The 27,708-nt window shown below is 40.3% G+C and overlaps 1 protein-coding gene across 1 annotated transcript; it reads right to left on the reverse strand.

Moving 5' to 3' along the window:
• Window positions 1-1,597: 1,597 nt before the first annotated feature.
• Window positions 1,598-27,705, reverse strand: IQCE (IQ motif containing E). The gene is made up of 22 exons (XM_032125715.1): window positions 27,559-27,705; window positions 25,771-25,818; window positions 25,117-25,159; window positions 24,056-24,196; window positions 23,632-23,763; window positions 22,592-22,662; window positions 21,922-22,035; window positions 21,260-21,310; window positions 20,681-20,751; window positions 20,385-20,457; window positions 19,977-20,026; window positions 17,244-17,401; window positions 16,688-16,743; window positions 16,171-16,379; window positions 15,368-15,472; window positions 14,528-14,630; window positions 12,187-12,282; window positions 11,934-11,957; window positions 10,929-11,024; window positions 9,825-9,955; window positions 9,030-9,145; window positions 1,598-4,822 (listed from the first exon to the last, which is right to left on the reverse strand). Exons 1-22 carry the CDS (start codon window positions 27,598-27,600, stop codon window positions 4,707-4,709), a joined length of 2,046 nt encoding a protein of 681 aa, XP_031981606.1. The 5' UTR covers window positions 27,601-27,705; the 3' UTR covers window positions 1,598-4,706.
• Window positions 27,706-27,708: the final 3 nt, after the last annotated feature.

Consider the following 27,708-nt stretch of genomic DNA (forward strand, 5'->3'; position numbering starts at 1 on the left):
AGGTAAGACAGCCCTTGAGGATGGCCATGATGTCCCTCCTGGTTCTCCCCAGACCATTTTGAGCATCAAGACTTTATGACACCTCTGTTCACACTATCAACAGTAGAAGCCCTAAAGGGGCTTGTGTGGCACCTAGTGCAAAGTGTCTGTGATGCAAAACCCTCCCAAAGAGACGGGGAGCTGGGACAGTCTGAGCAACACCTTGAGCTGGGATGTTGGTTCAGACACAGCTCTGGTGAGGGGAACAACACAAACACTGTCCTGCAGACCAGGGGGAGTACAAATGCTCTCAGGTTTGAAAAGGGTAACTGGGAGAGCCAGGCCATGGGATGGGCAAGGGGAGCAGGGTGCAACTTCATCAGTGGACTACACCAGAGTGTAATTCCTCAGAACACAGCAACATGCACTGTTCAAGGCCATTCCTTGAGCACAGCAAGAGTGGTTACTGAAGGCCAAGTGTATCCAAGAGCCAATGTGCCAAAAACACGCACCAAAACCAGGGCAGGCATTGGGAAGGTGATGTCAGCGCTGTCTCCACCAGCACAGCACCACTTCAGCAAACATTAGAAGGAAACATCAGAGGAACTGATGCAGCACCTGACCACCAACCATGCCTGAAAATCCTCCCCTACTAACCTGGAGTCTAACATGGGAATTTTGCTCTTTGCAGATCTTAATGACGCCCCTTGAATGAAACTCTTTTCTCCCCTTAAAAAGTTCGTATGAGGAAAGCAATTCATTAGCTGACAAACCTACCACAGAGATGCTGCAAAGCTTGCAAGAGTAAGGGCATTCCAACTTCAGCTGAAGACAAATTATGGTTTAATACAACTAAGTGTAAATGTTTAATTGCTTTCAACTGAATTCAAGACTAGTCTGCTCCAAGAAATCATACCAAATTTTTCCATTCATGCCTCCTGGATTACCTCTAAGATTTAAAACTGAAGTTTTTCCTAAGAAATCCAGAGAATATGCCAGTAGAGCAGAGAGGAAAGAATAAAAAAAATGAAATTTAATTAATATAATCATCAAACACAGATTGTTTCATCTTGTACTCTCATAGCTGTTGTAGTCCTACACAAAGGACTCTGCTTGACAGGAGGATGACTGCAGGATTCCCATGTTTTCACAGCAGTTAACAGGGTCTTCTATTTCCATAAACAAGCATAAGGTTTTTTTAGGGAGTTCTTAAAGGCTTTTTCAGTGGACCTAGAAAAGAATTCTGATGTCCCAGTTCCTTCCAGAGCTTCACAAGCAGCAACAGTAACCGAGGTGGGGGGATACACTGTCAGTAAACTGGACAGTTGAACCCTGTAGTCTCCCGCTCTCCCTCAGCTGCTGCCAGACAGTTTTTTAAAGCAAAAACCCATCACCTCTTTCAGTTCCACCAGGCTTTGGTCAGGAACATTGCTCATTCCTGATGCGACAACCTTGAACCTGTACTAGAAGAAATTTCATACCCCGCATGTTTCAGAGTTATCTTGTTACTGTCCACGCAGGAAGGGGTAAAAGGTCAGCCCAGGTGTAAAGAGAATACAGGAGCATGCAGCAGAAGCCAGAGAGGCAATGAAAATATAGCAGCAGCAGCACAAACACATCAACATTCAGTTATAAACTTTATTCCAAAATTCAACAATTCAAAGAAAATACATTGCAATTGTTTTCGCTTTTCAGACATCCCAAAATAAATTACATAAAATACTTGCACAATTCTAAATATTAAAAAGATCATAAAAATGGTGCTCTCATGTGCCAAGATTAATCCTTTTCCATTTTGACTACATTAGAAGTTGCCTGTGCAGGGATTATTTTCATAGCTATGCAGGAAACAATACAGTTTTCAGGTCTTGATGCCTCAGTAAAGATTTACAGGCAAAGGCACTTAAGGGCAAAAAGAGATCAAGAGAGATAATGTCCCATTAAAGTCAGATCTCTGTACTCACACACAATTTCTAACTAAACACTGCTGTAAACTGCAGAAGGTTTTAAGTCAGAAACATTATTCCTTATCAACAGAATGGAAAGTGTGCTTTTAGATTACATAGGGTACAGGGGAGTTTAATTTTAATTCAAGACCTTGACACTCCCACAAGGTTTCCAGGGCTTTCTACAGAGGCATTTGTCAGAAACAGTGTGTTTGTATTGGGCCTATCTTGGCAGGTTTGAGCCATGCTGATTTTTACTGTCCTCAGCTCCCTGTTGAGGAAAAATGCCATTTATTCAAAAATTAACTTTTTCTTCCTTCTTTATGCCACACTTCTTCCCAGATTTCTGGGTGCTGGCATTCAGATAGATAACCACAGAACAAAACCTAGCATCAAGCACTACTCCCTTCAACACATTCCATCACAGTGTGCAACACAACAACGTGTAGGGCTAACACTGTGGAGGTTTCTCTTCCTACTGTACCACACCAAACTTCTGATGTGTAGTGAGCACATAATTATCTTCCAAAGTAAAGATATGGGTTTGAAGCCCAGCTCAAGGTTAGTATCAGATAGCTAGGATAGCAACCCCAAATTTAGAAAGTTTATACACATTTTCATTTACCCCAGGAAACACTTGCTCCTTTCCACCCTGATTTCTGCCTGTGTCTGGGTCATCCCAAGGTACTATCTCCCCTTCATCCCAGAATTTGTCTACTGACAGTGCTACTGCTGGTCACATGCTCAGGTCAAACACTGTATCAAGCTCTGTATCAGCTTCCTAATACTGTCATATTGCTCATTACAGCACAGTAAAGTAAAAGAATGTTTTCTCTATTGTATTTGCTGCCCCAGTATTTCCCTATAGGATGACAGCTAGGCAGTATTTGGTAGCAGTCTTGGTCCTGACACATTACACACTCTCCCCTTAATGTGCCAGACCTCATCTCTGGTTACCCACTGGAGAGATCCATGACAGAGTCACAGTTACAGACCTGAAATATTATACACAACAACACAGTCCAGCACTGCTTTTGCACTTAGCAAAATGACCTTTCTTCTTAACATGACTTCCAGAAAAAGAGGGAAACAGATCTCAGCTTCTACCAAAAGGATTCTAGCCCTTTTATTTTATGTATATTTTTTTATCCTTCCTGCAGATGACAGTCATGTGACCAAAGCACCAGCAGGAAAAATTTACCCATTGGGAGTGCAAATGACATTCTTCAGACTGCTTTGGGTATGGAGAGCTCCCAAAACTGCCTTTGGAAATAGCACAGGCAGCGTTTCCACCGATGGGATTAAATGAAATCAGCTGCATTGTGCTGCAGCCATCCAGTTTCCTCTTTGGCTGCAAGTACTGGCACAAACTATGATAAGCCTCAGATAGTGTTTCATTGAAATCACAGAACTGAGACAGCCCTGACTTATTGGTATTCTGAGAAACTGTGGTGACTGATTTTTAATTTAGAAAAGAAAAGGAGATAAAAATCTTAAATATAAGAGTGTGCTTTCTGTTTACAGGAGACTTTATTACTCTTTGATGACAAAGAAACCATTAGTGTTTCCAGAAAACCTTCACTGTGTGCTTGTAAAATTAAATTCCCCTTTCAATAAGTATCATGATTTATCTGGTTCACCTTAAACAACCCCACACATTTCAATGTCTTTGAAGGATGTTGGTACAACAGTAGGAACTATCCAGTCAAAAAGTACAGTCTGCAGAGAAGATCAGGAAAGACCCCTGTGACTATATCCTCCACAGCCCATCAGGTCTTTGGTCTTTCCATGGATAATGATATTGTGAGTGCTTTTTCTGGATGCAGTCCTAATTTCTGTATAATCCAACCTACCGCTTCTGCTCCCAAACCAAACTGCATGGATTAGGTATGAGCAATGTAGTCAGGTGAACGTTCCAGATAGTTCTATCTTCTAAGTCAAGTGTTTTCACATATTAAGAGCTGGCCCTGAAAAACACATGTAACTGTGTTTTGCAGGGTGATTTTTCAAGCAGAAAAAGCGCTCACAAGGGTATCCCTTCACAGCACACTCCTGCCCTGACAAATCCAAAAAGCTGATTATGTCATCAGACATTTCAGCACAAAACAGTACTACACATATCATCATACACACACGTGGAAAAGGTCAATAAATAAGAAATCCCAGCTGATACAGTAGGCCTAGAATAGCCCTATGACAAAGAAATGGCTTTCTAAAAGCCTTTACAAGGTCTGCACAGACTGTAAATGTTCAGTATAAAAATAAACAAAAAAGATATTAAAATATGATACAGTAAAAATTTTAAATTGTGAAGCACAGATAACAAATACCAGTTGAATCCCTTTGCATACACGGGCTAAAAACTGGAGTTATGTCATTGGCCACTTTCTGATTAAACAAATTATTTTAGTTGACCTGAAACAAAACTTTGTTTGACATGAAATAGCTTAAGGCTTTATTGCTTTCATTTGAATTTGACAACTGAATTTATAATCCACATTGTGAAACAAAACATTATTAAAGTGTTTTGGTTATGTTTTTAAATCCAAACTCTCTGTACCAGGAGGGTAAGGTTAACAGTCAGCCAGTGGCTTTTAGCCATAAAGTCTGCAGAGACAACCTACCAAAGAATTACTCATTTATGGCTGAAATCACGTCAACTGTCATTAAAAAGGGGCTGATATTCCCCCCCTTTTCCATCTTTGATATGCTTGATCTTGGTACAAATAGTTTTGTTTGTGAATCAAATAATTCAAGACCACCAGACCCTGTTACCAAACCTTAGAAGTGGGTGTAGCTTTTCTTCACCTGCAGCAAGGGAGGGACAATGACAACGTCATCGGAGTCATCGGAGTGAGCCTCATCCAGGGCCACGGAGGGAGCAGAGGAGGACCTGCCTGAAATGATTACAGCAAACAAGGTCATTAACAAACAACACTGACCAAAACAAGCCCTTGTGGCAAGTGTGGCATTTTCTGAGCCATTAAGTTTCCAAGCTTACCTGGAGTTATCCAGTTATGGATGACTCTGATCTATCTTTTTCTGCATGGAGCTATTTCTGTTCCTCTTTAATGAACCAGAGTGCACAGCAAGGGTTGAGCTGACACACTGACCATGCATGAGCTGTCTTATTGCCTTTAAATCTTTGCAAGGGGTTACACACACCAAGTAAAGCCATTTGATACCAAAACCAAGGCAGGTCACAACCAAATATTTATTGAATGGCCAGAAAAGGAAAAATTGACCAAAGCTTTAACTAAGCAGAAAGGTCACAATGAGAACTTGACTCAGGTATAGATGGAACAAAGGAAAATAGATACAAAGACAGAAGCTCTCAGTCACTGTCTTTAACCCTTATACATGTAAAATACTCCAAATATTGTTCACACGCTGTTCTACTGTAATGACAATAAAAATAGTGACCACACCATTGGGGTCTTTCCCTTTATTTTTAATTTTGCTTCTTCGCCATTTTTCTGGATGTGTTTCTAGGCATCTCATCTACTCCAAAGTTTGAATAAGTGTTCAGGGTGTGAACAGATATTCCTGATGATTCCAGTGAACACTGGACAATCAGAGAGGTAAAATGAATATGCAGAAAGTCCCTGACACATGAAGAGCAAAACCAGCAGCTTATAACCCCTGTGCAAGAGATGTAGGAACTAAATCATGACTGCTATTAATACCTTCTAGCACAATATCCTCCCCTCAGCTATTAATACCTTCTAGCACAATGTTCTCCCTTAGCTCCACTTATTTTTCATTTTCAAACAGAAATTCTCTGAAAACACTCTCCCAGAGAAGAAAACAAATCAAGAGAATCAGTGGTAGAATGAAGAAACAGGCACGAAGCCATAGTCTGAGATTCTGACCTGAACTGGGGGGCACACAGAGAATATTACCCAGGGAGAACAGACCTGCCATGGGTCTTGTAGCGAAATAAGAGATTCCTGACACAGGAAAAAGATCTCCTGGTATGGAAGAGCAGGCATAACACAGAAACTGGAATGTGGAATAAAGAAAGGGGACCACAAGTGGCCTGGGAATAGGAAAAGAGTGAGAGACAGAGCCTGTGAATGGCAAGGGGGATGCAGGGAGGCCATTACATTGGCCTCAGCCTACAAAAGCAAGGAAACACATCATTTTCTAGTTAAGTGAAATTCTTCTCTGCACCAGTCAACACATAATGTCAGAGCTTTTCAGGGAGATTTATGAGACAGTAGTACTGGTGATACGGAGGAGCAAAAGGAACTGCCAAAACCAGGCTTGATAACCAGAAGAAGCAACTCCAAGAATAAACATGTATTATACATGAAACAGCTTAGTATTATCCAAATGACTCCTGATTATATCCTGCTCTTGACATATGAGATTTTCTTGTCCTCATTTTCAGTTTGGTATCAGCTTTATCTTTGTGCTTGTGAAGGGTAAGCCCTGGTAAGAGTTAAGAGTTATATGTAAATTCACTATGATTCCAAAAAAGCCTGAAATGAAGTTAACAGTTGCAGCCAGAGTGATCAGTAATATGCAAAGTAAAACACTGCCCTTAATCAAGATTGCTGTGCATGTACAGAACATATTCTTCCTTCCTGTCACTCCCCTGACAGAACAAAACACGAAGTTTCACAGACTGAATTGTTAGTATCTGTTTCATTTCATGGGAAATAGCAGAAATGGCTTTATAAAATCTTCAGGTTCTGAAAGCAAGCAAAGCAGCACTGAATAATACACTTATTTTTTTTTAATTAATTTTTTTCTTTTCCTAGAAAATACAGAGACATCTAACCTGATGCAAACAGTGAATTACAAGTCTGCAATGCCAGACCAGGATTATATACACTTATTCTAGCAGAGGTGTAAGGTATTTTAAAACACATTTTCATCTTCCCCATTGTTCTTAAAATAATGCCAAAAGGGTAGTGAATTGAAATGATTTATTGCAATATAGACATTGACTGAAAGCTTAAAATCATTTTAAGACCCAGAGGTCATGAAATGCAAGTTTGGACTTGGGACAAATAAAGAAAGAACTTGTTCAACAGCTGCATGATTTAAAGCTAGAAGAATTTGATTGCTTTTAAATTACTCAGCTACTCAACAAGCTCCTTGTCTCATGTCTTTCCAAGCTGCAGGATGACCACTGAAATCCCAATTTACCATCAAACCCCCATTTTGCCAGCGGATTTCTGTATCAGTCAATGAGCTTGGAATGCCAGGGGTGGACTTTTAGTTAACTTTAGTTTAAGCTACATAAATCCACATGGCAAACAACCAAACAGATCACTGAGGGGTTGCATTTACACCAGAATGCTCTCCTTCCTCTGGGAGGTTTTTCCCAATTCATCTTTTGGGAGAGTTTGGTTAAACACTCCAGTGCACCAGGACCTAACACTTGAGAGAGCTCAGTGCCACACAGTCTCTTGGGCAGCTGTGCAGTTCCAGAAGCACATCCCCAGTGTGCCCCTCCACAATCCACCTGGATACATTCTGTCCCCATCCCAGAGTTTGAAAACATCTCCCACATTCATAAAATCAGTGGCAAACAAAACCTGCTCTGCTCCCAATCGTTCCTTTTTGATATTCACCAGTAAAGGCCTGCAAGGAAGAAAGTTTGAAAGTATGGTTTTCTCTCTCTTCCAGTATAAACTATTCCAGAACTTCTTCACTCATCAACTTGTCATCATAATCTGCAATAAAACTTAGCTTAGGAGACTTCATAGCTAGACAGTGACTGTGCTCTGCTGGTATTCATATGACTGTACTAGTCCAGTACAGCCTAGCTTCACCTTACACTCCTCTTTGGCTCTTAGAAGGACTAAGCATATTTATGGGATTCTTTCTCTTTGAGTAGAATTTCACAACTGTTTTGCTCTGGCTTTAGAGTGAGCATGCCAATAGTCACTACTCCAGTAGAGCTCAGGCAAAACAGGGTGCTGCAGCACTTTTTTTTTCTGGATACTATCACCAAACATAATTAAAGTCACTCAAAACTCAAACATCTTCAGAAGCAAGTACTACCTACTCCTTTCACAAAGTAGAACGTGCCTCTGAACATGGAAATACGGAACACAGTGAAGTTTCTTAAACACATTTTCTTCCACTGAAGTGTTACCTCTGTTTTCACAACTCCTGCAAATCTGGCTTATTCCCCACCTATCTTAGAGAAACAGCCTCACTGCTTACAGCATTCTCTGTCTCTGTGCAAGTCTGCAGGGACTGGCAGCTTTTCACTGACAAAAAAACCAAGTCAGTGTTTCTCAGGTCACACTCAAAGTTGCTCCTTTTTTCCCCAGGTGGTCCATAAAAGCCTAAAATATCCCACTCTGGACAGAACCAGCCTTTTTCAATTTAACTCCTTTGAAGCTGCATGTCTAAGGCCATCTTATCTGCAGCATTGTTTTGCCTTTCTTACTCAGTACTTCTAACATCCTCCTTAAAAGCCTCTTTGGCTTTAACTCCATCTTCTCACAAACAGCAATAAAGAACTCAAGAAGAAAACCAAATGGCACAAGAGCCATAAAAGAGACAGATTTTCTCAGTTTGTATTACAGTAGTACTTACTGGCAAGGTTATCCAGGACTTCATTTTTCCCCTTACTGCAGCAACTGAAGACTGCTGAAAAAAACGTGACTAAATGCACATGGCTGCCTAGGATGGCTCTTTCTAGCAGATGTCTGTCTGTCTTCTGCAGAAACTAAGTCAGGGTTGTGGAAATGCTCTCAGCTTGTCTATGGCTAAGGGCCCAAAATGTGATGGGAAGTACCCTACTCCAGCTACAGGGCTGAAAAGGAAGCAGAGAGGCAATACAGGGGAACACCATGTTCCCTCAATAATTACCACTCACACCAGAGAGACCTTCCAAACCACAGCTGGGACAAACAGACAAAGCACTGTGAAGAAGCTGGTGCTGAGACTGTCAGAGCTTTTAATTTTTATGTAGGGAACTGCACGTGCCAGTAGAAGCAACATGTCACCAAATAAAGCCACACATGGAGAACAAGGATGCACTTGCACATGTGTGTGCACATGCAGATGTTCTTTACAAAACTGTGCATGCACCCACTCAAAACACCCAGACTTTTGAACACAGGGGAGGGACATTACCAGGAAGAGGAGAAGTGAGGACTGAAGGTCTCTGGAGTGCTGCTGAGACTGGTTTCTTCTCTGTGACGTAAACTGCAGAATCTGCTTTCCCACTGGGGGCACTGGGCACAGAGGGCCTGCAAAGAGACACACACATTCATAACATGAGGCACAGAACAGCGTTCACAGAGTGTGCTGAGGAGTTTCTTGCATTGCTGCCTTATCACCTGCAGAAGTGACCCCAGACACTAAAGTGAGGTGACAGCCACCTAACTCTCCTTGTAACCATGGCAGCCAACATTAAAAACTTTCAGTAGACCCTGGAGAGAAAGGAAGTATTTTTCAAGACAGAGTCACCATAAACCCAAGCAGCAATCAAATCACTGCACTCTGCCTGAGCTAAGTCACTTGATGGCACTGTAGCTTTTCCCTCTTCTTCCTCCACATAACCCTTCACCTGCACATGTCAGGGCTCCAGATTCACACATTAAGCAAATGTATCAGCAATCCGTGTGATAGCAACAGTAACCTTTCTGTTCCACAGAGTAATTATTTTACTTTACTTTCACTCACTGCTATGGAACAGAACATGCAGCCGGAGAGAGGAAGACTCCTGCTGCCACAAAGCTCCTTTTAGTTGCACATCTTTTGAAACTTCTCAGGAACAAGCTCTCCCTTGTCTTTTTCATAACAATGGCCTTGTTCTCCTTCTCTGTCAAGGAACCCACACTAAAATTCTATTAAAAAAACACTCCTCTCCTGCAATAAAAATGATTTTGCTACTGCATGTTGCAGAAGTATCTACTCCTCACTTACCTCTCCTGAAGCAGTCCTGTACGTGCTAAGTGAGCCCTGAAAGTGGACTGGATGAACGTCACAATCTCATCTCTCTCCTTGCAATCAGAAGAAAAGCTCAAGGATTCTGATGTGGAAGACAGGCAGGAATTCTGCAAAGCAATCAGATTAAAGAAAACTGACCATTTACAGATTGCACAGAAGCTTGATAGAACCTTTCACAATCTCACTCTTGACTATGTAACTGGCAGTAGAACAAACATCCCCATCTTTTGGTCTGCAGTTTTTAAGGTTCTGTAAGACTAAATCAGCAGGAAATGCAAATCTGATCATCACATAAGCTTTGAAGCATCAGCATTCAATTAATGAAACAGCAGACACCTGCAAGGAAAGTTCATTTATTTTCCAGGAAGGAAACCTTTTGAAGATTAAGTTGGTAAGAGAACCTTCATAATGGATTTATCTTCTGCTTGTATCAAGCCAAGTATTCAGTCCTCCTACATTGGGCCAGCTTACCAGAATCAAAGAGCATGTAAAGTGCAATCAGATGGACAATCTGGATGGAGAATTACAAATTAACTATAGCCTGCTAAAAGTCCAAAGGATATTTATATACCTGGCAAATGATTTACAGAAACTGAATGTTTTACTGGTAAGGAAATTTTTTCATATTCTGAACTAAATAAACTGGACATGAGAGAGGATGCCAAGTCTTGGACTGAGCATGCCACACCAAGAGCCCTTTACTTTTCAACCCAATAAAAGATGCTTTCCAGATTCTTACTTCTGAAGTTCAGTGAAAAAAGTTTATCTATTACTAGTGATGCAGTAGTGAACACTCGAGAGCAGGTAGTTTTCAACAGCACTCCAAATTAACCAGTTAAAGGGTGTGTTATCTGATGGGAGAACCAGGGAAAAACAAAAGGCTACAAGGCTACAAGGCTGAGAAGTCACAGCTTTGCTTCTAAGAAAGTAAGAAGGGAAGCCAGGGAATGAGCTCAGTATCTTTCTAGAGTTACAGTGGTGTTGCCAACCAGCACATTGAAACAATCACCAGGTGAAGTCCTTTACACTGCAAGATGAACATAGAGTGATGCTGGGATACCCATCTGCCCCCACAATTACCTCGGTGCGAGACTCTGCATCAGGCACGCTGTTATCCAGCAGCGCTTTCTGTCGAGCTAAATGTCCTCTGAAGGCTGCCTGGAGCAGAACAACTGCCTGGCATGGAGAGAAGTAGCCATTAGCTCCTCTGAAAGGTAACCCACAGACATTCCACCTTCAGGGTCAGCTCTGGGGTTTAAATTCCATCTGGGAGACATTCAGGGCTGATCCTATCAAATGCAGTGAAGTTCTAGCTGCCAACACCAGTCCGTATTGCACCAACACAGCACCATGCTCCCATTCCCACACTAGATTCTGGCTACCCAGAGGGCTCTGAGATGCTCTGCTACAATCAGAAACCAAGCCAAGCCTGGCAGACCTTGTGGTGATTACACTGAATGTAAGGCCTTTCACTCCCCTCAGAGATTTTACTGGGTTATAATCAACAAAAAGCATTTAGAACAGCATGTTTGTGTCACGTGGTTAGATTTAGTTCTAATTTCTGAAAGTGGGATTTTAAATGTTCTGGAAGAAACAAGGGTAAGATGCTACACCATGCTATTTGAAAAAAACCCAGTTTAATCAAAATCTTTCTGCAAAAGATTTATCAAGAGGTGAATTTGTGTGACAAACTTGTCAATGTCTTCATAATTCTCACAGACATTTCTCCCTAGCAAAAGTTTTCAAATCCTACTTCAAGTCTTTCTGAAGATTCATCTAAATGAAAATTAAATCATGATTAGAATTATCTCATTCAGAAAAACCTTCCTGTCTGTTGGTATCAGATTTTGTTCAAAATTTTCAGAAGATTTCATCTTGCAGAAGGTACCAAGTATGGAAAATTGGAAACCAAAAGGCAAACACTGACAAAACATATGAAACAAAATCAGGATGTCAGAAGGAAGATTACTGCCAGTGTGAAGAACAAATATTATCTTGGTAAAACATCTTTGAAGTTATTTGTTTGCACTTTGATACAAATTAAATCTGTTGTACTGTTTTGTTGGGTGTCATAAACACACTCACCTCATCCAGAGCAATTTCTTCTTTCTGAAATGAAAAATGCCCATGTTAATGCCACAAATATATAAAAGCTTTAGCTATTAAAGATTTTCCAAATTTTCCCAATAATTAAAAGACACAGAAACATCTGTCCCAATCCTTGCCAAACTCAAGGAAATAAAATCTTTTAATCTTTCAAGATGTGTGGATAGATGCTAAAACAACAGTCAGATTCAGAGGGGGATGTCCTTGCTGTTCCCTGATAGGAGAATCTCACCTTGTTTTTGTACATCTTCCAGCATGTCTGGATGATTTTGGCTGCTTGTTCTTGCCTGTGATTTTCTTTGCCTGGAACTGTGCAGACTGGTGGAGCCTGCAAAGGAGAATCTCTGAGTTAGTACAGTAAAGACACGGAGCTGTGAGGGAGCAGATTACAATGACTCAGGAAAATCAGCACCAGAGCTCATCCTGCCTGTAGGGCAGAAGGAAGTTCAAGAGGAAACTCTTAGTTCTGAACCCTGCTCGTGTTCAAACTCATCATGGAGATGACTCTTAGAGTGAAACACATCCCTGCCCTGCTTTCAGCCCTCAGCAGGGCATGAGAATGGAACAGCTTCCATTTGCACACTCTATTATTTTTCTATGCATTGCTAAGGCACTGCTAACCCACTGCTTTGTTGCTCAGAAATGATTTTTATGTTACCAACAGACTGAGAACAAACATCAGGTGACCTCATTTTGCAGTTTTTCTCCAGGAAAGACAAGTATCAATTAACCAGGGAGGTCTCTAATGCCTCATCCTGGCAACTGTGGCCCCATAATCATCTCTTTATGCTTACTGAGAGCTGGCCATTGTATGACACCAAGCTTGTGTAAGTTGGCATAAATCTACTCTTCTATCTTAATGAAATTAATTAGAGGAAAAAGAAAGAAACCAAGAACAAAACAAGATTTTGTTCCAGTAATTTCTCCCGAGGTGTGGTTGCATATTCCACCTCTCACCATTTGATCCTTTTGATCCCTAATTATCCCACTCTAATTGTCATACCCCACTTGCCAAACAAAAGTTAACTGCAAGTTTAAAAGACTAATTTAATTTGTTGGTGTAAAATTTTAACTAGAGGAACAAGAGATTTTATAGACTCTGAAAAAAACCTCCTGATTCTGTGAAAAGGATTTATTTATAACCTAAAACCACCGAGCTACAGGCTTAAGTTTAGCAAATGGATCATGTCATATTAAAAATGACAACCTACTATTAAAATGAAAAATTGGTAGGAACTTAGTGATAATTACAAATAATGGGAACATTTCAATAAATGGATGGTTACTGGCCAAGAATATATATAGTCTGCAGAGGGAAAAAGGAGCTGTTTGTTGGCTGTTTTTAAAGACTCCAGTTATTTGGTATTCAAAACATCCTCCAGCATCCATGAGCCTGTAACACACAGAAAAGAATCTACAGAATGGCACAGTATATCAGAAACCAGAACCCTCTTAAGGCACTGGACATTTTTATTAGTATTTTTTACTATGTGTATTTCAGGGTCTATTTATTTTTAAGTGCAAATCAAAATCCCCAGTAATAATTTCCAAGTAGTATTTAGTGAAATGAGATTAACATGGCCAGAGTGCCTCTGAAAGCAGCTCTGTCAGTGCCCATCCATCTCTACTGGCCAAGTACCACACTTGGAAGGGGGACAGAAGATTGCAAAGATATCAGGTTTGGACATATTTCACAAAACCCCCAACAGATTACAGAGCCACATTGAAGACTGTCCAGGATTAACAGATGCACAAATATATTTATTAGGTATCAGAAAAACCAGAAAGAAGAGGTTATGAATACCTCAACTCCAGGAAAACTACACTTGAAAGTGAAGTTCACTTACTTATTTCATTGTATTGACATCTTCCTTAATTCCTGATTTAAATATTATGTTCCATCAGCAGCAGAATTAAAACCCCCTCAATTTCCATGATGATTAGTCTTCTACATCCTGTAAATCTTCCCATGAAAAAGCACCTCACTGCCATGCTAACAGAAAAGCAAGTGAGTATTTTCTGACTGGACAGCACTTGTGCCCTAAGTGACCACCTGGCCAGCAGAAAAAAACACTGAAAAGGGATTTTTATCTTTTGCCAGTCTGCCAGTGAGCACATTTACCTGTATCTCCATCCTTTATCTAACTATCAACTCCTACAAGACCTCCCTCCCTCTACAAAATTGGACTGAAATTAGGCACTGGCCTCAGATGCTATAAGAAGATAAAAGCAACCACAAATTTAAATTTTTTTTTAAGTATTGGGAAAAGCCCCAAACACTTAAGAGTTTAAGTCTTTGCAACATTACACTGAACAAGAAAAAAAGCAACAGCAAGGCAGAGAATTATTAAGAGAGAACAGCTTCAAAAAACTCCCCAAGTTGCAGTGGTTATTACTGAGAAAACTTATTTTCAACAAATATTGGGAGTTAACCATCATTATCTCTATGACAAGGTTTAATGTTTCTCTCCAAAAACAAGCAGCTCTTTAGACTACCAGCTCCATTTGAAATCTGTATCAGGCAGATTCAGGAAAAAGAGAAAAGAAAAAAACAAACAAAAATATGGCTGTACCTTATTAAGCTCTTCCACTGTATCTTCTGCCATTTTTCTTTTCTCTTCCTCCAATTTTAACTCCAGTTTCCCTACTTTCCGTGTCAGGTTCTGGATTTCCTCACTAGGGTTGGAAAAGCAAATATATTTATAGTTTACAGAAATTTTCTGTTGACCCTGCTTTGAAAATACTGAACCTATTTCATAACACTTGGTTGCTTTGGGTTTGTTTTTTAAGGGCAAAGAGGGAAACTGCTCAGGATGATACCTGTTCTCACAGTAAGAGACACATCAATTCTCAATCTGTGATAGCCTTATGTTAAAATTAAGAAGTCTCAAGGTCACCGTGGTAGCCTTGATACTATTAATAATGTATTTTGATCTGCCACAGTTTCATAGTTGTCAGTCGAAGTCCTTTCTCACAAAACAATATTGAAATCACTTTTTTTCTGCTTCCCTTGCACAGGATTGTCACTCAGAGTTATACAGAATACAGGGAGTAACTGGAATGACACAGAGGCAATGGTCTAGAAACACAGGCTAAGGTAAAGAGAGTACAACTTTTTCCTAGAGAAAAAATGTCTGAGCCCAACACAAAAGCTTTTTCCACTTACCTTATGGATTTTTATTATAATTTAAATCTTATTTTTGCTATACTACTTAGTCTTCCTCTAAAAGCAGTCTATAGAATTCTTCCCCTAGTAACTTACTCCATCCCTCCAAAACACTTCTGCTTAAAAGAATCCCCAGCTTCTTGCAGTTCAGAGGAACTCCTATAGATTCTGAGCCACTTCAAAAGAGAGTTATACTTTAAGAGATTTTTTTTGTTCTGAAAGGATCTATTAATACAAAATATTTTACCTTAAAGTCTGCTCTTCTGTACTCTTTTCTTCCATCTTATTCTGCCACTTCTGCAGCTCCAGCTCCACTTCAGCCTTAGCCTGCAGTAACTGCTTGATATCTACTCTACAAAGGTAAAAAAAAAAATCTAAGTGAGACTTAAGACATTCATACTTCCACAAAGCAGATCTTTTTTCTTTAAATTTCTAAATAAATTGGGTTTTCTCAAATTTGTAAAGTAACTAAATGTTTAATTTTTCCTTTTAAACAAAACAAAGTGCATGTCCGTGCTCACAGTGCTCAGATTAACCGGCCCCAAGGCCCTGACACACCAAACCAATCCAGGCAATACAAACTGCAAATCAATCACTTATGGGAGAACAGAAGCCACAGCATATCTTTGGGCAGAGGGCAGGTTTAAATGGAGAAAGTGGGAGATCAGGACAAAGTATGTTGAAAAAAAACCCAAACCACACACAAATTTTTACAGCACAATATGAGCAAGAAGTGCTGCATAAACATATAACCCTTCAAAGGGTTTTCAGTATGGTTGGCTGAAAAATAAGCCTTGAAAAATGTGCTAGAAGCAAGCAGAAATTCTCATTTTCCATCCTCTGGCTTTTTTTCTGCAATGTAATTTTACAAAGCAAGTAGGATTAGAAAGAAGCTTTTGAAATAAAAACTGAAGGGATTCTCAAAATTAATTTTTTAGCTGAACATGTGAAGTACTTATTACATCATAATATCATACATCATAACAGGATCAGAAAAAACGAAATAATTCACACCTACAGAAGAACATCCCAGACAAGAGTCTCACTTACTCTTTACTGAGTAGAAGATTCTGAAGTTCCTTCCTATCACTCTTCAGTTTCTTCACCAGCCTTTGGAGGCGACAGCATTCTTCAACCTGGTCTAAATGTCGGGATGCTGGATGATCCAGGTCTACAGAAGGTGAAGATGACACAGCAAGCACTTGTGATGCCTCACTATCAGCTGATGACACCCTGATACTCTCCATGGCACACACTTTCTAAGCAGGGTAAATTTACATGGAAAACACAAAAGAAAAGGAAAAATTAAATTTAGTACAAAATTACTTTATTTAGGCCATGATAAAAGATCAAATGGAAGTGAATTCTAAAATGTGCATTATATCTAAGAGGTATGATAAAAGAAAACAGGGAGGGAGGGCTCATGCTACAGGCAGCAGTTTATGTGTATGAGGCAGAATGCATAAGGCTGAGACACTGAAGGACAACGTGCCAAGAGCACAAGGCAGTGGTTCTGCATTTTCTGCTCCCAGACAGGTAAGAAAACCACTGAACTATGTGCACTTACTTTTTCTAGATCCGAAATCCTCCTCACCAGCCTCTGTCTGCTCCACTCGCTGTAATCTAAACACAGTAACAAAGCTTTAAACATGTAACTACATCCATGGGGCAACATTGTTCTTGCTTTTTGAAACTTCTGGCCATATCAAAAGACCATTTAAAGATCTCTGAATCCTAGCTTCAAATATCTACCAATGAAAAAATGAGAATGAGCTTAAAATACCTGACTTCTAAACTAATTAGCTCTGAAATCAATATAAGTCATTCACATTCACCAGTTTTCAACCACTGAGAAGCAGTTTTCTGGGTTTTCTGAGTGAAATGTTAAATCCTCTACCAATTCCAGTTTGGAATTCTCAGGGACAACAACAGAGGAAACACAGGTCTGACTGGAGAAATCAGAGAGAGTCCTGAGAGAAAGTTCTCATTCCAACTTTGCCGCTCCTGGATCTTCACCTCTGTAACAACTCCCTTATATCTACTTTGGTGGGGTCAGGCTGTCCCACACCTTTCAGATGTACCCAAATCCCTTGCCCCATATTCACCAGTTTTCCAGCACATAATTTTTGTTTTACTGGGAGGAGGGGAACTGCTCAGCACATGATCCAGATCTTCCTTCAGCTTCCGATTCTCAGCCTGCAATTCCTTGATGTTCCTGGACAGTCTCAGCACAGCAGCATTCAGTGCCTTCAGTCGTTTTTGGGTGTCTCTGCCCTCTGTACTTGGAAAAGGGGTCAAAACCAGAAAGTTAACTTAAAAGCAGAAAACAAAGAAGCAGCATTAAAAAGAGTGGAGCAGTCTCACTATTCAAGTCAGCTGGCTGAGTTGACAGCCTCAGTTCCCCCATAATAACATTTCTCAACATTTTTACTTGGGGAATTACCTATTCTTTTCTGGAAAAGCATGCAAAGACCATCTTGCTCAACACTTTCACAATTGTTTTAATTTGTGTCAAAGAAAAAAGATACTTTCAAACATCAAAAATTCATTTACTACTTTTACTTCCTCCCCCACTCTGTTCTATCCATCTTTGCACAAACAAAGGCACTTGTATGAATGTTATCTATCTTATTTTCTGTTTGCTTTGTTAACCAAACTTACAGTGCTTTACCAGCACTCTGAGAACCTCTGATTTAAAAAACACTTCAGCCAACTGTGAGACTCCTCCAAAAAACTGTCCAGCATAGACAGCCAACCTGCAGGCTCTGAATTGCTTTTGTTCACTAACAAACATTGAGATTGGGGGAGAGAGAGAGGGATAGACAGAGATGGAATAACTCTCGAACAAATCCAACAGCCAAGAGTATTTTCAGATAACTAAGACTGCTGCTCTGCTGTAGAAGAAACTATCCTTGTGTCTATAAACCCCAGAGAGATTTGAAACAGGTTTGAAGAATAAATCTAATATGGAAATGAAAGGCATCAGAAATGGGAAAGCCTGTTAGGTGTTAAAATGACTTTAAATATACTACAGGGATTTTTAAATTTTTTCTAATAAAAGGGGCAAGAAATCTGAGCTTCTAGATGTGCAAAGTTGTAAAGTTTGTTCACAAAACAGATTTTTAGTGAGATGAAATATTTTTCCTTTATTGCTATGAGAAAATTCTTAAAAACTTACAACTGGAAACAAAGGCCTGAAGTAACTGATGGACTTAGGTTTTGCACAAATGCCACCGCCAGTGACAACCACAGAACAGTTTGTGAAGGAATCTTACATCCCATCCAGTGGAATAATCACAAAGTAAAAGGGGAGACAGCCTACAGTTAGTGTCAGAGTGAAAAGCTGAATTTTTAGCTGATCTTTTTAGAAATTAAAATGAAGAAAAAAACCAAACAAAATAAGGCTGTCCAGATGTCACGAATGACTATTCCACAGCTGTCCCAGGCAGGAGGGAAAAAAAAAAAAAACAGTAAAAACCAAAACAAACCACCAAAACAGGACAGTGACAGAAATGATAGAAATCATAAGCATACCACTCAGGGACATTATTTTAGGCTCATCTAAACCTAAATAAAAAATTTTATTTCAGTTGATTTTGATGGCTTGAAAAGTTAGTTTCTAGCTACAACTGTTTACTAAGCTTCACATACAAATAACCATACCTCAGCATTAACACTGAAAAAGAGGAACCAAATGCCATTCACTTCAGCCAGAACTAATGAAGACAAGCATCATGAAAGAAATACTCTCGAACAACTCTTTCAATGTGCCAGAGTCCTGACCTTCAACATGATTTATTATTTCAGTGCTCAGCCTCTCAAGCAGAGATTGACAGTCACGTAATGGAGAGAGACTGCCCTGACCACCAGTTTTTGAAGCTATGAATAAATGAGGACAAGGAAGAGACCTGATGACTTATTTTTACCTGTAAATAAATCAGGTGTGATGGCTTAGAGCCTTGAGAGGCTGGTCACTGCATGCCTGAGCCAAAGGATTTATTTTTTTAAAAAAGTGACAAAACAAATTGCGGTTTTCAATCCACGAGTGACAGTGAATTAGGGAACAGGAGCAGTACAAATAATGACCCTAAAGAGTTCTCACATGTTTCTATCAATCTAAATAATTACACCCAGTGTTAAGACAGTTGTCTGTACTTAACACTAAGAGGTCAAGTATATTCTGAAGTGGTGTGGTAATGAATTTTACTATCCTACAAGCCACTCTTACCCTCTTCTCAGCTCAAACAACACTCACTTGCAGTGATGCTTTTAATTTGCTCTTAGTGGAGCTTTGCTTCTACCTTTGTGCTTTGACTTTTACTGCCTCTATAAACTGTTCACCCTCACCACCATGCCCACATTTGCACACCAGTGACAAGTACTAGAACGAGCTCCTCTGACAACAGCTTACTAGTCTGCGTCTCTGTACTAAAGGAAAATAATGTTTACTCCAAGAACATTTTCTTTGCAGCACACATTCTAGAGCAAGATGCAGAACTGACTCAAGTATGAAATGCCAAACATCCAGAGAGTTTGTTTCAATTACCAGAGATGCCAGAATAGGTGTGATTATGAGGGAAGATGTAACAGAGATAAATTTTCAGTGCTATCATGTACTTTTTAAATAGCTCTGGTATTTTTCCACATCCACAAAATGATCTATCTACAAGCAAAAAAAATGTGACTAAGACATATTTCAAGGCTGTGAAGCCAACCAAAGCAGTACCAAAAAGCAACTCCAGCAATCTAAATGACAAAAACTGTTCCCATGTAGTAGTTTTCCATCAGTTAAAGTAGGACACGAATGGTGTATCAAACATGCATGCAAACATTTGCCTCAGAAGAATTAAACATACTTTTTCCTCATAGTCTCAGACTTGGCCAGCAGGACTTGGAGGCGATGAACCTGTGAAATACAGATTCCATTAAGGAGCATTAGCAAGGTCAGCTTCTACAGCAACACATTTGCTCATTAGGTGAAAATCAGAACAAGACTCTTTGGGTAGTAGCAGAGCTAATGATGCCACCACCGAAAATCAGGCTACTGTTGTATTTGCTTCCATCTCAACACTACACTTGTGGATGTACAGTAAGGTTCTTTATTTGCCCTTCTTCACTGACACACTCAACTTCCTGAAGAAAAACATTTTTTAGTACATACAGCTGGAGTTATGAAAATATCTATGAAAACCCACCAATGACAGGTGCTGCTAAGGTGTAAGAAACCTGTCCTGCATGCACACTGAAGGAGCTGTCAGACATACCTCTTCATAGTAGGTTTCCATGGCTAACCTCACTTCTTCCAAATTACTGGTCTTCATGTCTGCCTGGAATTCACTGAAAATAGAATAATACAAAAAATAATCCAGTCAGATCAGCAAAGACACTGCAAGACCTGGTGGCTCACAATTTCTGGGTTTATAATTGCCAATACGTTCTCAGGAGCTTATTAAAATGTCTTAAGGAATAGAACACAAATGAAAAATAACATGGATTTCCAATTCTCTTTATTAGCTCATCCAATACAAGCCTCTATCCCCCTGCCCCCTCAAAGTCATACTTAATAGTGTTGTCTTTCTCCTTGCACTGCTCTTCGAGCTTGACAATCTTCTGCTTTAATCCAGTAACCACCTACAGAAAGAACAAAGAGCTCATGAGTCCTTGAATAATCTGTTTCTTCACAGAAGGTCTATTCCAGTCTGCCCTGTCTATATAAATTGTACCTAATCAGGTACACTTATTTCTACATATTTCAGTACCTAGTAAATCATACACATCTGCTATGCTGTGGAAAAGAGAACACTGATGAAATCAGATGCCTGATTACATAACCAGCTTAAGAATATGTATACACAACCATAAAATAAAAACATTACCCATTACCATGCCAATTTCAAGGCAGCAAACAACAGGGAGAATACTTCCTAAACAGACTCAAGACAATGACAAAGAAAGCACCCCAAAATAATGTTCATTCTACATCTTTGTTACTGACTCCTTACCTGATTACAGAGATAAAGGTTACATGATTCCCTAACTGATTATTCTTTCTGGCCTCATTTTATTTCTTTAGCAGTGTTTCACCTTAGCAAGAGGAAAAAGGACAAATGAAAGCAGAAAGTAATGAAGACACTCTCACCCATCCATTATCAGTCTTCTTCTCTGACAAAGCTCGTGCCAGCTCAGAGCCCTGCAACATAACACAGAGAAAGCAAGTGACCAACTCTGCTACTTTATTCTACTGCTGGCTCTTTCCACAGAATTTTCCAACCTACTCAACTCCACAGTCACTTCACATTCCAACAGCTGAAATTCTGAACTCCCTATGCTCACAGCTTTCTACTAGCACATTTCTCCCAAGATGTAGGTCAGCACATAGCAAGTGATAGCCACAGGAAATTCAGTAAGATTCAAGTCTGACTATAACCACAAACGCTTCTTGTCAGGGCCTGACAAGGCTGCTCTTCTGCCTCCTGGCCAGGTCTCAGGACTGCCTGAACCCATCACCCTGCAAGAGGTTAACTCCCTTCTACTCCCAGGCAAAATATTCAGAAAGTGGCCCCCTAATGAGACCGCATTTTCATTTTACCTTCAGGAATTAAAGTTATCTGTGCTAAATGAACTTATCTGTACTGCATGGCACCATCTTCCTTTGAACTGAGCTGCACTGCTGGTCTGAGATACACAGACCAGAAATCCCATCACACCACCTCTCATATTCCAGCTCACCACTCCTAGGAGTCACCACACTACAAACTCCTACTCTTTTGCCTCACTTTTATCCCCACAAGGAATATCCACCCTGGAAGGATCCAGCAGCTGTTCAATCTGTTTATCCTTTCTATTGTTCTCCTCTTCCAGTCGACGGAGCTTCGTTTTCATTCGATCTCCCTCATTCTTCTGAGCCTGTATTGTCTAAAAGAGGGGAGGAAAATCTTAAGCACATTTCAGAATTAGGAAGACACAGAGTTCTCACATGAAAATACATTTTGATGTCAAAAGCAATCCAATTATGATGGCAAAGATGATATGAAAAAAGAGGAAGAAAATGCCAAACCACAAAATCATCACAGTAGACCAGAACAGTCACCAGGACAGGACAGCTTAGGGAGGGAGACAGAAGAAAGATAAATGGAAAAGATCTAACAGAAAGATCTAACAGAAATGATCAACCAGAGCCAAGGTATTTGTCTATAGGTAACCCCAGTGTTCAGCAAGCCCAGTCCTCACCTTTCATACACTGCACTAACCTCAACAGAAAGCCTACTCTGACCATATCACACCGTGAGAACAGTGAAATTGTCTTAGACAGACACAAGCTTTAGTTTAGCCTTACATTACAAATGCAAAAAATGTGGTGGATGTCCCAAGTTGTAGAAACTAAAGTATTCTGGATCGTTAAGGCCACGACATGTACAGGTGGATGGAGCAATGCCATGACTATTTTATGTAAGTATCAGAAAAACTGTACCTTTTTCAGTTCTATAATTTCATCATACATATCTTCTTTCTCTTTGTAGTCAGGAGTTCCAGGAATGTAGCCTACAGAAAGGGGTATGTAAAATAAGTAGATCCAAAAGAGGCATTTTTAACCAACCAGAAACTATACAGTTAAAGAGAAATATCTAGAACAGCACCAGAGTGGAAACTAGGCCTTTTTTCTTTCCTTGAAGAAGAAAAATCAGCAAGGAAATTAATTCTGGAAATGGAGGTGAAATGGAAGTGTTACTGTATGAAACTTCTGCCAGATTTTGTAGCCAATTTTTTTCCTAATTACTTCTCTTCTCTGGTGCTATATTAAAACACCCATCTCAAGAAAGACACAAACTTTACAGAAGACTGCAGTCTTCTCATCCCAATAAATCCATTATTTACAAAAGCTTTCTAAGAATACAGTTTTCTATTTATGCTTACCATGTACAAATGCATCATCTTGTAAAGTTGCCAGAAACTGTGTATTACCAGTAAAAGTATAGGTGTCATTTTAAATGGAAGTGGAATTTTAAAGTTTACAGTTCTCCTTTAAGGAATGCAGAATAAAACTTTTAAAGTTTGCTCTTCTCATAAAAGTCATTTGATTTTAATGTCACAACCACATGATAAAACACTTTCTAGACAAGAAGTAAAATGAGTCAATTACACAGAATTTCAGGCAAGCAGATGGTTTCTATCAATGGTTCCTAAACTATGTTTTGAAGTCACAAGAAATTGTCTACAGCTGTCCCATTGAACCATATTATATTTGCAACCTTTTCAGCTGCAAATGCATGGCAATTTGCAAAAGTTCTGAAAGCTAATAGTGATTCATTGCTCAAAAAAAAAATTGGAAATCCCTGCCTTAACCAATTTAGGAATCTCAAAGAAGCATCTCATGGATCATATTTTGACACATACATTTTAGTAAACTAAAACAGCTCTTGCTTTACTGGAGCTAAGATCTTAAGCAATATGTGTTTTTAGAGGAGAAAAAAGATCATTCACTTTTATCTACCACACCAGTATAGAGTTTACCATTACTGGAAGAACGAGAATGTTTCGGCTTTTTCATTCCTAGAGCTTCCTTCAAATATTCTGGAGTGCTACTGGAAATGTTAGCTCGCATATGCCCCGTGTCAGCATCTGATTTCAGAGCATGGCTCATTCCTGCCAACAGAAATGGAACAAAAATGTGAAAATCAGGGATAATTGTGAATTAAATTTGTGGAGTTATTCTGAGCAAATGCAACATGGAAAGCTCCAGATGCTGTCAATTATTCCCTCTATAAATTCCAATGCTCAAGATCAGATAATTCCAACCACCCAAATAAATAACAGTGCAATTAATTCCTATGTAGCCTTTAACCAAATACAAATCTATTTTTAATAGTTTATATGTTAAGCTGTCCACAACAATGAATTTTATCCATCAATGCAAACAACATTTCTATACTAATACCTTGTTTCAGAGATGCCAGCCACATCTGCCTTGGGTTTTTAACAGCTGCATTCTCAAAAGAAGCATGGCCCGTTCCCTGCAGAGATCGCCAAGCTGCAGCTTTTTTAGGATACAGTTGTGTGCTCGAGCTGTAGGGAGACTCTACAGCAAAAGAAAATATCTCAGTGTTGCCTTCAAAAGCTCAAGGTCACAAAAATTCTTGTTGTCTTGTTCTCCAAAGTTCTCAGACTCAATCCTATTACTTACAAAAATAGAATTTAACAGCATATTCCATACTGGCTTATATGGAGCAATGGAGCAGTCGCATTAAAAAAACCCAAAAAACTCACTATAAAGAAAAATACAATTCCAAAAAATGAAGAGGCTTAGAAAAATGCATAGTGACAGTCGCATGACTCAACACATGTGGGAATATTTACATGTACAGTTTGGATAGGCATCATTAAGATACCCGCACATCTAAATATTGTTATTAATGACACTTTAAGGTAAAGTCTTCTCTGAAACATTCACTGGAAGCCTAAAAAGGAAGGTAAATGGAAATATATATCAAAAATACATAAACCCCAGAAAAAAAGGGCAAAACCAATATTAAAACTGCAGATCTAATAATAATAACGACATTGTACTGTGAAAAAAACCCAACCCAACAAATGAAACAGAGAACTGCTAAATGTACACACAGAGATCTATGACTCGATGGGAGAGAGCTCCAGTAATTCCAGAGTCCCTCTACACAACAAGTATCAGCATTTCTCCAAAAAGACAAGGAGAAAAAGAAATTCAGAGTGGTTGCCATCAGAAGGCATAACATGAGGAAAAAGTAGTTTATGCTGGAGAATCAGGAGTTACAACCAACCCATAAACTTCAATATTTTAGCCTATACAAGCTGGACTTCACAGGTCACTGAACAGATCTCAAATAGGTGTGCTCTGCACACAGCAGTGAGTAATTCTGAAGAGAACAACAAGATGTTGTCTCAAGTAAATCTTCCAGTTCCTGTGTCCCACAAATGTATCTGGTTTTCCAATTGCAGAATAAAAAATTTTGGAACACTTACTTGGTGACTTTGGAGGCTTGTGAAAAATCTTCTTCCTTAATTTCTGAAAGAGAAACAGGTTCTTTTATCTATTGAAAATATTCAACTCTTAAGGTTTCAGTATGTAATCTCAAAATTGGCTCAAATCTCCATTTTCCACGAAAATCTTTTGTTCTAACAAGAAAAAACCTTTTCTATAGAAAAGAAAAATAGTAGCATTAAGCATACGCAGATTTGGGCACAGCAATGGTCACCAGAATTAAGGCGGTGCCAACTTAAGTCTGATTATACAGATAAATTGTCAATTCTTGCTCAGAACACTACAACCTTTCCCATCAATATTAAATATGAGTAGCAGCAAATTCAAGATGATCCCAGAGTAGAGGCTGATCTGTAGAACCTTTTAGCTAAAGGAAGGAGTTATTTAATTCCATTAAAACTCTCCAAAAGGATTACTTAAGTTCATAACTTGATAGAACAGCAAAATAAAGCCAAACATCATTTGCAGCCCCAGTGCTGAGAATTGAGAAGCCAGAATTACATCTGGAATTAGAGGAGGTTTGTGAATCAAGCCCCATTCAGTGCCACTGTTCACTCTACTCTCTGAAGGGTCCTTGGTGAGCAGGAGGCACCACACAGATGCAGCAGGAATTTGGGGCATTAATCAAAACTCACCATTTCTGTATCTGACTCGCAGGCTATCACAGATAGGCTGTCATCTCCCTGGGAAACAGAGACAGGACATTTGCTACTGAACATCTGGTAATAACACACATCCAGAAAACTTTTACAATTCAGCAAAGCTGGAGTGCAATAAATTCAAATAGTAAGAACCATTGCATTGCTCAAATGTCAAAGGAGTGAAACAAGCATTTTCAATTACTTAAGATAAAAATAAGCCATTTTTCAAAAACACTGAAGCCACTGAAAGATGGTGAGGTTCTTGCTGCAAAAGCCAGCATCATTTGCTCTAACACAAATGGTTTGGGGATATTGTGAAAGTCACTTCAGAAACAAACCACCACAGAATGGTTTGGGTTGGAAGGGACCTTAAAGATCATCCAGTTTCAACCCCTGTGCCATGAGCAGGGACACTTTGCACTTGAGTCACAGAGACTTGGCACTGCAGTGCACAGCATTACACCAGCTGAACCTTCAGCTGGTTCTGCATTAATTTCTCCACCATTTAAGCTGCAACTCACTCAGCTGTTCCCTTCCTCACTTGCTTACCCTACCCTTGCTGTGCTATGGAATTGTTCAGTTCCTACACTGAAATGGAGAAGTGATTAGGCTGACAGAAAAAACCTCAAACCCAAGGAAGATGACAAGTTTCCCTACTTCTCAAATGCAAACATATCCACAGCTGAAGGATAATTTCCACTTAGCTTTCAAATTATCTGGATGCTGCCATCACAGAAAGACCTTTTCCACTTGCTGCTGAGCCCGTGGCACTCAGCACAAATCTTTAGACAGATGCTGATCTGTGCCTGTAAGAGGCAGGGGAGCGGATGAAGTATTTTTGGAAACCCTGGCTGGCAGAACAGGAGGAAGGTTAAACAGCCTGTCATGCTGGCTGAGAGCAAGCAGGGATGTGTCCTCACACACCAGGCCATACAGTTTTTCATTTCCTGAGGCAATGCTCCTTGCAGCACACTGATTAATTTTGTTATTTTAAGGCCTCTCATTCTAAAATATCTCTCTCCATAACTGCAGCTATCATGTTTGGAATCAGAGAACATGGGGGATGCTCAGCCTTGATAAATGGTAACAACAAAACATTCGCCAGCACACAAACATGCAATAACAGCCCCACCACTGTCCTTGGTAACCTTCACAGCCCCTTTGCTCCTGCAAAACTGCCCAAACCAGAGCCACCTACAGCAGACAACAAAAGAATGTGGGGGCTCCCAAAGGGGCTCAAAACCTCCATCTGGCTGCTGAGGGGGTGGGAATCAAACGCCAATACAGAATCACAGAGTCACAGAATTACTTAGGTTGCAAAAGCCCTCCAAGATCCTTGAGTCCAACCTATGACTGATCTCCACCTTGCCAACCAGACCATGGCACTGAGTGCCACGTCCAGTCTTCCCTTAAACACCTCCAGGGACGGCAAATCCACCGCTTCCCTGGGCAGCCCATTCCAACGTCTAATCACCCTTTCTGTGGAGAAATTCTTCCTAATGTCCAACCTAAACCTTCCTTAGCGCAGCTTGGAAGTCTGTCACCTCTGTGCCGTGCTACGGGTCACTCAGGAAAACACAGGCAGAGCCCAGAGTCCCGCAGGCTGGAGACGGCAGAAGCCATCCCACTCCCTCTCCGAGCCACCGTCTCGCCGGCCTGGCAAGCCCGGGGGTGCTCCAAGGCTTTGCCCCGACCTCGCGGGAAAGTTTCGTGAGCCGAGCCCGGGGCCGAAGCAGGCCTAGACCCGGGGCCCTCTCCTCCTCCCCGCCGCTCACTCCTTACCAGCTCCCCCTCCGCGGCCGCCTCGCCGGCCCCCCGGGCCATAGCGGGAGAGCGGTGGGAAGGCCTCACGGGGCGGCAGGGCCGCGGGGGCCCCCTCGGGCCGCGGCTGCCGGCTCGGGGCTGGGGGCGGCCATGGCCCCCCGGCGGCAC

Source organism: Corvus moneduloides, chromosome 16 (genome assembly GCF_009650955.1).
Source record: "Corvus moneduloides isolate bCorMon1 chromosome 16, bCorMon1.pri, whole genome shotgun sequence".
Classification (NCBI taxonomy): Eukaryota; Metazoa; Chordata; class Aves; order Passeriformes; family Corvidae; genus Corvus; species Corvus moneduloides.

Coding starts and splice junctions, on each gene's coding strand:
- IQCE (XM_032125715.1), bottom strand. CDS start 27,600: ATGGCCCGGGGGGCCGGCGAGGCGGCCGCGGAGGGGGAGCTG. Junction 25,819..27,558: donor CGGCCGCGGAGGGGGAGCTG/GTAAGGAGTGAG, acceptor TCTGTTTCCCAG/GGAGATGACAGCCTATCTGT. Junction 17,402..19,976: donor TCTGAGACTATGAGGAAAAA/GTATGTTTAATT, acceptor CCCTTTTCCAAG/TACAGAGGGCAGAGACACCC.